General features: G+C 32.1%; 1 protein-coding gene across 1 annotated transcript; it reads right to left on the bottom strand.

Moving 5' to 3' along the window:
- Positions 1-726: 726 nt before the first annotated feature.
- LOC147070236 (uncharacterized) lies at positions 727-3,196 on the bottom strand (the record flags this gene model as incomplete). Its single annotated transcript, XM_085949872.1, has 1 exon — positions 727-3,196. A coding segment is annotated over one exon (1,944 nt), but the record flags the coding sequence as incomplete, so codon positions are not given.
- Positions 3,197-11,109: the final 7,913 nt, after the last annotated feature.

Here is an 11,109-nt window from a genome sequence, read left to right as displayed (position 1 = left end):
ACTAAATTGATAAATAGTATCAAACTTAGGGTAGGTTTGTATCAAAATATTAGCACTTATTGTAACAATTACACGAAGCCGGTTTTTATTGTTGCAATAAGTGCGATATTTTAACAGCAGCAAGATAGGTGCTGTTAAAATATAGCACTTATTGCAACAATAAAAACCGGCTTCGTGTAATTGTTACAATAAGTGCTAATATTTTGATACAAACCTACCCTAAGTTTGATAATATTTTTCACTTTATCACTTTAGCGGTCGATAAGCATAGAATAGACCCACTGAATTAGTCATAATCTGTGTCGACATTATTGCCCATACCAAAGGGTACTCGTGACCAGAGACGGCCATACGACTTGAGTCTCTCTTTCTCTCTCTCGCATTGATGTTTCGCGCCGATACGCAGGTAGTTTAGTTTTGAACTGTCAAAGGTGAGGGACTAAACTGCGATCGGTTACTATTATCTTATCTTTACTCGCGAGAATAATTACATAAGTATTATTATTTTATATTTCGCCAAAGCATTGCTATATATTTGTATCGTTCACCCAATTATTTTAAAAGATGTCAATCCCATAAATAGTTACTTTTGCTGCACTTTTAGTATCACGTAATCATCCGCGAAACAGATCAAATAATTATGCTGTTGTGAATTGAATAAATAAACATAAAATAAATTATTAGTGTTTAATTATATTAAATCCATAACATAAAATTTGGATTTAATATAATTAAACACTAATAATTTATTTTATGTTTATTTATTCAATTCACAACACAAATCACACGTACAGTTATAATAATTTTCACTTACATTACTTACAAGTCAGAATACGGAGAAGTCTGGATAGACCTGGACAGTCGGAACTTAGGATTATTACTGGCCTCTGAGGTGTCGATACTTGTGAGTATCTAGCAATTTATAATGGAATGAGACAAAGGAAAGTTTTGGACGTTGCACTTATTATGCAGGGATGTATGTTTATGATAGTAAGTAATTTAGCTAGAAATTTAGTATTGTTTGTTTACATTACAATGGAAAGCACTTAGTTAGTTTAAATAATGTCGCGACGAGTAAATACGATAAGTATTGATAATTATACATCAGGGCTTCTCAATATTATACAGGGGTAACAAAGAATAATATAACAAGGAATAAAATATAGTATAAAAGGGCGTATACATAACAACTCCCTCCTAAAAGAATAAACTTATGGTTGACAATTTTGCCATGAGTTTATGTTAGATAATATTAATTAATTTTATTTATTAATCTTGCGCTTCTCCTAACAGTTGATGTGGATGGGTGAACATTTACTTCATTTGGTTGAGTTAGGTTTAAACTTGTTATTTCACTTAGTTCAACATCATCTGGAGGATTTTGATTATTGAAGCAGACATTGAATATATTATTGACAGGTCTATTGGTGTCATTGGCACCTTCTATAGATAGTATTTTAGAGCATTTCTTATTACATAAATTATACAGTTTATACAAGAGGTAAATAACAATACATATAGAGATAATATACATGAAATATTGGTATGTATTCATTTGTTGTTTGAATTTAGGTTGATCTAACAGATTGTCTATATCATCTGAGATAGAGTTTATTTTGTGTGAGATTAAGTGCAGATTTTCTAATCCTGCGTTAGCATAGTGTAATGGCTGTAAGGGAGGAAAAGGGATTGTTTTATTTATTTCTTCTTTACAACAATCATCATCTAGTATATTTATATTAGGAATAAAAGCATTATAATTAGAATATGTTTGTACAATTTCAGTGGTTAACATGACATTTTTTGTATAACCTTTACATCCAGGTTTCAACGATAGTATTCCTACATTATACAAAGTTACATCGGTTATTTTAGAGTTACAACTTAAAGTAATTGTAGATGGTTCTGAGAAGACATATACCCATTGGTTATTTGTTGATAGTTTATACCAAATGTCTAATTTTTCAAAAGTTTGTTGAACTATGCAAGATTTAGGTATTATATTGGAATTTATTAACTCTGTTTCGCAAATAGGTCTGGAATTGCTAGTATGTATTACATTCATTTGTTTACAAATAAAATTTTGATTAGATAATTCATAACAATTTTCTAGTGTTTGTAATAGAGTATATTGAATTTTTGTTGTGGAGTAAGCTAGGTATTTTTGAGATGGATGAACAGATATGAAACCATTTGGAGTGTAAACAGGTAAAGAAATTAAATGATATAAGTCATAGACATTGTTATTAGTGTATGGTATAGAAATTTTGTAGATTATGTTTTTATTGATATAATATAATTTTATATTAATAATGGTTAATAGATAGTGAATGTTTTCGATATCTAATGACACAGGGTAGCTAAAACCTTCTGGTAAAAGCGATTGAGTTTTACGTAGTTCTTCTAGTAATTGATTTGGGGAGATAATAGATGGATGGATTTGATTTGATCTAGCAAAAAGGATAGATGATATAATGGTATTCAATTCGATTTCCAATTCGTTAATAAAAAATGTTAATGAGGTATAGTGTGATAAAACTAATTCTATTGTTTTCATTTCATCTTGAGTTGATTGAATAGTACGTATGTGTTTGTTAAAATTTCGTATGTTAGCATTGAATATTTTTTCATTATCATTAAGATTAGAAATAGTTTGATTAAAATTATTGATAGTGGTTGTTATAACTTGAGTTTGATCTTTAAGCAAATGCAAGATTTCGATATCTTCTTTAGATATTTTTTTTATAGCTTCATCATAGTAACTGGCATCTTGAGAATCTAACGTTCCAAAGAGAGTTTTACTAATGCTACCAATGACGTTTATGAGTCCGCGTTTTGATCGCGTGTGGTTCTGAGAATGTCCTACCAATTGAGATATAGTATTTTCCAGTTTGATTAGAACAGGAATTTTATTTTTTAAGTATTCTAGTTTAGAAGAGCAAATATTATTTTCGGTTTTTCTAGATATGAAATGACAAATGTGAGACGTTTTGATATAGATCTGTTCAGCTAGGTTGATTTTATTATTTAAAAAGGTTATGTTGTAATGTGTGATGAGCTTCCAGCTGGAGTCGTAGAATGTAAGTTTTCCCAAATTATCGTAGAGAAGACCAGGAGATTTGTTGATATTTTGGTTGTCGTAATCTAATGCGTATGTGTTTACTGTGATGGATCTGAAACAGCATGTTTCACTCGGTTAGTATGTACCTTAATTAATTTATTATTTATCTTAATCGTAACATTTAGAGGACCATTGACCTTTATGATTTCGTAAGGTCCTTGGAAATTAGGGGACAGTTTTTTAGATTTATTTAATTTAGAAGCATTATTCGTAAGATATATTTTATCGCCAATTTCGAATGTTCGTAGGGTTTTGTCTTTATTATGCCTAATTTGTGTTTTTTCTTTTTCTCTTATTAAATTTTTTCTTGCTATTTCATGTGATTTTGTAAGTTTGAGTTTAAGATTGTCTAAAAATGAATCGTATGTGTACTTAAATTCGGATGTTTTAATAGCTGTTGGTAACTTAGGTTGATTTCCATAAACAAGTTCAAATGGTGTAAATTTTGTAGCAGTATGTGGAGTAGTGTTGTAACTGAACATAGCAAAGGGTAACCATTCATCCCAATCAGTCTGGCTAGGAGAGATATAGTGTTTTAGATAATCAGCTAAAGTAGCATGACTGCGCTCTAAAGAACCGTTGCTTTGAGGAGTATATGCGCTTGTTTGTATTTGTTCTATTTTAAAAAGTTTGGCTACTTCCTTAAGAATATTAGAGGTAAAATCCTTTCCTTGATCTGTAAGTATTTTTTCTGGAATTCCAAATTGACAAATAAACTTTGAAGTCAATTGAGTTGCAATAGTAACGGCTTCATGATTAGGAATAGGATAACATTGAGAATATTTGGTTAAGTCATCTTGAAGAGTTAATATGTACTTATTACCATTTTCTGTTAAAGGAAGGGGACCTACTATATCTAAAGCAATACGTTCGAAAGGTTTTTGGCTAGTTGTAGTTATTTCTATCGGTTGTTTAAGATTTTGACGAGATATTTTATTTTTCTGGCAAGATTCGCATTGTTTAATGTATGTTTTAATATCTTTTTGCATATTGGTCCATTTATATTTTAGTTTTACACGATTTAAAGTTCTATGATATCCTGAATGTCCGCTAAGAGGAGAGTCATGATATTCCTTTAATATTGAGGGTATTTCATCATGCTTAGGGTTAATTATTTTGTTATTACATATCGTGATATCTATATTTACATTATGGAAAATATACTGAATAATTTTTTTAATTTTTTCCCAATTAAGATTATCTAAACCGCACCCAAGTTGTGGAAAAGAGATACATGGTTCGTTATTATTTATTAGGATAGTTTTAAGATTAGAGATTGCTTGAAAAATAGAAATATAACTTGGTTTTTCCCAAAAATTTTGTTTCGTAATCAAATGGTAAATGTTGTTTTTAGATACTATTGATTTGAGTACATCACCTATTTGAGAGTGTGTATCTAACAATTCATCGTAATTATTGATCATGGTACTAATTTCGAGAGCAAGACCTTTGGACATAGACTTATCATTAGAGATACAGTGTGCGATGGATTGCTTTTGATTAAGAATTGATTCATCTATTTCAATTAAATTAGTATTAAAAGATTCATTTTGTTTTTCAAGAAAGTCATTGTATGATTGAATACTAGTGGAGGTAGAAGGGTTATTTATTAAGATTACACCTTGATTTTCGATTCGTGATAGAGCATCAGCATTAGAGTTCAGTTTACCTGGTTTATAAATAATTTCATAGTCATACTCTTCTAATTTTAATCTCCATCTTACGAGTCTAGAACCTGGGTCTTTTACGTTAAAAAGCCAAGAAAGGGGGCGATGATCAGTAAATATTTTAAATTTTCTACCGTATAGATAAGGTCTAAAGTGTTTACATGCCCATACGATCGCTAATAGTTCTCGTTCTGTCGTGGAGTAATTAGATTCAGCTCTATTCAATGTACGAGATGCATATGCAATTGGTAAATCTTTTGCTAATGATCCTTGAGATAATACAGCACCTATAGCAAAGTTAGAAGCATCCGTTGTGAGGTTAAACGGTTGCGTGAAATCGGGATATTGAAGTATAGGTTCTGTTGTTAATTTGGTTTTTAATGATTGGAAAGCATCTTCCTGCAGCTTAGTCCAATTGAAAACTACATCTTTTTTCAACAAACATGTGAGATTTTGAGAGATTTTAGAAAAATTAGGAATGAACTTCCTATAATATCCTACCATTCCGAGGAAAGATTTGATATCTTTGGGATTCTTAGGTCTAGGGAAATTGGTAACAGAATTGATTTTTGAGGGATTTGGTTTAACTCCTTCTTCGGAAATAATATGACCTAAGTATGCGACTTCGTGACGCATAAATTCGCATTTGTCTGGCTGTAGCTTTAGGTTGTGTTGATCGAGACGCTGAAATATCTCGCGCAGTTTTCGAGAATGAGATTCGATTGAATCTGCATATATAACTATATCGTCTAAATACACAAAGCATTTAATTCCTTGTAAACCGGATAAAACATTGTTCATTAGCATTTGGAAACAAGATGGTGCATTTTTTAAACCAAAACTCATTTTTGAAAATTGATAATGTCCTTGATTTGTGGAGAAAGCGGTTTTATCTGCGTCTTCAGGTGACATAGGGATTTGATGAAAACCGGAGGCTAAGTCAAGCGTTGTAAAATATTTTGAATGACCTAATTGATCTAAGATGTCTGAAATATTAGGTATTGGATAGCTATCATTGATAGTGACGTCATTGAGTTTTCTATAATCTATTACTACCCTCCATTTCTTTTTACCAGAGGCATCGTCCTTTTTAGGCACGACCCAAAGTGGTGAGGACCATGGTGAAGTAGAATGCTCTATTATATTTTGAGAAAGCATTTTATCTATTTGGTCTTGGACTTCAATTTTATGTACTTCTGGATACCTATATGATTTAGTGTATATTGGAACTTGAGATGTAACAGGTATCTTATGATGAGTTGAGTTGGTATGGGTTAATAGATCACCATCTAAATGAAATATATTATTATACTCGTGGCATAATGATATAATTGAATCAGCTTCCTCATTGTTCAGATGAGATAGCCGTAATTCTTTCTCAACCCGTTGATTGCGAGAGGAATCTTTACTAGATGTGTTTGTAAAAAATAGAAAACTTTCATGCTCGTCAAATGGTTCAAGAGTTATTTCGTTCGATAAAATATTAACTGACTTTTCACTATTATTAAGAATAGTTGCATAGACTTTATTTCCTGGACGTACTGTAGTAAGAGCTCGTGATAGATATACGTCTGGAAGGATTTGGACATCTGGTATTATACCATGTTTGATTTCTGGATTTTGGACAATTAATTCTATAAGGGTTTCGGATCTAGGATTAAGAGAAAAGATAGGATTAGTATTATTATTAAAAATAGGAATGATTTCGTTGTGGATGATCAACGTATTCGTTTCATAATCGATTTTCGCGTGGTTATTTAGGAAAAAATCATGACCTAATAGTCCGTCTAATGGAACATTGGTGACATCATTTGGAATCATATGGAAAGTATGCTCTAATTGCTTATATTTCAATGGAAATAACAAATTAACTATGCCAAGAGTTTTCACAGGATTTGGAGAGTTATCGATACCTTTAAGTGTGATTATTTCGGTTTCATTGACCAATTCTTCCTCATTAAGGGAATTCATCTTTACTAATGAAATATCTGCACCAGTATCAAGCAATAGCCTAAGGGATTTCCTTATTATACTATCATATGGTAATTCCACATATGCCGTAATAGGTTCTAGTGAGAATATTCTGCCTGAATGTTTCGCACGTTCCTGGAATTGGCAGGATTCCGGGAGTGCTGGGAGTTTAAATTATTTTGAGGATTATTCTGTGTATTGTGTGGAGATTGACGATTTTGAAACTGACTTCGCGGGGTTTGAGATGTTTGACCGTTATGACTGTTCTGAACGTTCGGAGAAAAGTTTCGCGAATTTTGATTTTTATTATTGAATTGGCGTTTTCTACACTCTTCTAATATGTGACCTGATTTTTTACAATATCTACAGAATTTTACATTATTTGCGTAATTACGAGGTGTGCTGTTGTCAGCTATAAATTGATTAATGTTATGTTCCCGTTTTATTTGAGAATTTCTAAAAGGATTTACGTTGGGCTGTCTAGAATGATAGTTATTGTTTCTAGAATTATTAATGTTCATTTCCTTAATGGCACTTAATACTTTTTCCTCTTCTATCGCTATATTTGTAGCTTCAACTAAAGTCTTTGGCTTAGAAAGTCTGACCGCCATTGATATTTGTGTATTTGCACCTAGAATAAATGTATTTAATGCGCTATCTTCTATTTGTTTAATTCGACCTTTCAACTCATTATCATCACTAGTTGAGAATCGCGTTGCGCCTATCAAATTATTAGTACATGCTTCTACTCGTTGAATGAAATTAATTATAGGTTCATTATAATTTTGTTTACAATTTCTTAACTCTAATTCTAATTGTGAGGTATGTTTGTTGTCACCGTATGTAGATATTAAAAATGATTTGAATTCTGAGTATGTTTCGAATGCAAAGTTAGCAATAGTATATTTGGCTTTACCTTCTATTCTATGAATCATGTATTTTAATAATGTATTTTTTAATGGTTCGGAACATAATTCAAATGCAGAGTCGCAATCTTTTAAAAATGGATAAAGATTTTTTCTTTCTCCGTCAAAAGTTGAAATGAATTTCATGAGAGTGTCAATGGTAAGTGTAGACATTTTATGTGTGTGTTTTCACTGTGTAACGAGAGTAAGATTATGACAAAAATAGTACTTATAATAATAACAGATATTATTACTTACAAACAGATTATAAGGAAAAGATTCATTGTAGATCTTGTTGAGTAGGTGATTCCAGACTTGGAGGTTTGAGCTTTCTTGGAGATTAGGAGACACAAGAGCTAGAGACACAGACACTTGGAGATTTGGAGACACGAGAGATTGAGACACAGACACTTGGAGATTTGGAGACACGAGAGATTGAGACACAGACACTTGGAGATTTGGAGACACGAGAGATTGAGACACAGACACTTGTAGATTTGGAGACTTGGAGACCTCTTGGAGATTTGCAGAGACTTGGAGACTTGAAGATTGAAGATGTAGAGATTTGGAGACTTGGAAGCTTCTTGGAGACTTGCAGTTTTATTTATAAATGAAGAAGACTTGAAAACTTGAGTAATGTGTAAGATTAATTTCCGTTCGATTCTAAATCGATGTACTTTTAAAATTTATTATTATGTATAGTTACGTGTTTTATTTTTATTTTTAATGGATTCTTGCTTGGTTTTAAAGAATAAAATTCACCGTTTAGTAATATTAATTAATACACTTCACGTTATTTAAGCTAAATCCCACGACTGACACCAAATTTTATGTTATGGATTTAATATAATTAAACACTAATAATTTATTTTATGTTTATTTATTCAATTCACAACACAAATCACACGTACAGTTATAATAATTTTCACTTACATTACTTACAAGTCAGAATACGGAGAAGTCTGGATAGACCTGGACAGTCGGAACTTAGGATTATTACTGGCCTCTGAGGTGTCGATACTTGTGAGTATCTAGCAATTTATAATGGAATGAGACAAAGGAAAGTTTTGGACGTTGCACTTATTATGCAGGGATGTATGTTTATGATAGTAAGTAATTTAGCTAGAAATTTAGTATTGTTTGTTTACATTACAATGGAAAGCACTTAGTTAGTTTAAATAATGTCGCGACGAGTAAATACGATAAGTATTGATAATTATACATCAGGGCTTCTCAATATTATACAGGGGTAACAAAGAATAATATAACAAGGAATAAAATATAGTATAAAAGGGCGTATACATAACAATGCTAACTTATGTCAAAATGCTTTTTCACTCAGTGATGCACTATTTATACGTAATTTCCGGTTAAACAAAGAGCTTGTGAGATATATTTTACAAATTCTCACGCCATATAGGTACATTATCGTAATTTTTAATGTTACTACTTACAAGCGTGAAGAGTTTACAATGCGAAAAAATGAATATGGTTGTATAGCTTAAAATTAATCAAAGACAAATAAGATGTATGTAATATTTTGACACATCATGACGTTTATAATATTATATCCATGGAGAATTAAAAAGTCGTAGGTACCGGTATAATGTTGAGACGGACATAACCTTACCTGATTTCAATTAAGATCACTTAATTGAAACCTCTCCTTTCTTTTGCCACTTTTGCACGACGAAGGACGTGAATTCATGTATCTACCTATTTCCCGATTTCCATATTTATTTTGATATTTCGTTTCGTATGTGACAGTGACCTTGAAAATCAAAACGTCAAAATGAATGAGTTCGCTCACGGAAAGAACAAGCCAATTGCGGCAATTACCAATTTATAAACAATAAAGATGCCAAATTATTATATTACTGTTAATACAATGTTACTTAATACTCTGTTATCTTGAGTTCAATTAATTATGTTAATGTTTTATAATGGTGTGTAATGAATAAATACCTACATACAAATAAATGTTATTGAAGACACTGTGTTTATTTTGTTAAATCTTGTTTTACAGTGTAATAATATTATATGGTTTCGCAATTATGTAAGGTTATATTCTACGTACATATATATATCTATATCATATTATACTAAATCAATCGAATATTATAGGAATTATACACAAACATAACCAACAAAAATAATGATTTCGTTTGACATTTCATTTTTGACGTTTCATCTCGTACCATAGACACCGATTTTCTCGGTTTTGGCGATGTTGCCAACTGGTCACTGGCGAATTAAAATAGTCCGTAGCGAGTGGCTTCAAAAATAGGTATTATCGTATACGGCATGAAACGGGCGATACTAACTTGTCATCCCACACGGTTGTCGACCACACGAGTCGATAGTTACGAATTCGGGCTGCTGCAGCCCGATTTTCTAACTATCGTCTGGTGCCACACGAGACGATAGTTAGGAAATCGCGGTGCAGGTCGTCCGGTCCGCGCCTGACAATATGTCCAAAAAAACTGCAGAATTCTTCTCAGACATATCGTTGAATATATATTTACAGCTAGGTATAACAAAAATGAAAATCCACTAATAGCGGCCTGCACACACACAATCTTGTCTGCGTGAAAACCTCGTGTGCGCGATGTCGCACTGGAATGATCGTGTGTCTAAAGTCGCGTAGCGAACAGCGGAAAGAGTGGGGTTGGTCGCGTCCAATCTTTCACGAAGTGCTGTACGTCAAGTCTTTTTTTAACACATTTTACCACGTTTGAACTTTCACGTATGCCGTACGTCAAATCGTTTTACTACGTTCGTCACAAATGGACGTTCGCAATTTCTCTCGCCAATTTATTACTGACCTTATGGACATGTATAAAATATTCCCATGTTTGTGGAGAATCAAATCAGCGGCATATGAAAATAAAAATTTACGCAATGTGGCGTACGCAAAAATAATTAATTACTTCAAAGAGAGAGGATTTCCCGAGGCTAATGGAGTCTTTGTATTAAAAAAAAAATCAAAGCCTTAGAGCGTTGTTTTCGGAAAGAGTTAAAAAAAAGTAGAGGAAAGTCGACGTAGCGGTTGCGGAAGAGATGAAGTAGGTATATGAGCCATCATTGTGGTATTACGATCTGCTGCTCTTCACGAAGCACCAATAGCTTCCAACGGCAAACATGTCAAATATGGATTAGGAGATTTGGGATATTGAGGATGAATCTGTAATCAAACGATGAACTATGTACTGTTCATTCTTAAATATTTTTTTAAATCATCGGGATAGTTTTGACGTAATTCACTAATAATTAAGAGTAGGTGATCAAAACACCGTTATAGTCTTTAATCCAGACTTTTCGTTTTTTGTTTTGACTTAAACTATACTTGCGCCTGCACAAGCTCAGCTAGTATAAAATTTCTTCTTTGTATATCTATTTATAATGTACAAATTAAGTGCCTTCTTGTATAAAAATAAAGCTAAAC

This window comes from Rhyacophila brunnea, unplaced genomic scaffold (genome assembly GCF_057557595.1).
Source record: "Rhyacophila brunnea isolate RB1 unplaced genomic scaffold, BYU_Rbru_1.0 scaffold_22, whole genome shotgun sequence".
Lineage (NCBI taxonomy): Eukaryota > Metazoa > Arthropoda > Insecta > Trichoptera > Rhyacophilidae > Rhyacophila > Rhyacophila brunnea.
The sequence above is the reverse complement of the archived record's forward strand: the minus strand, read 5'-3'. Positions and strand labels throughout refer to the sequence as shown.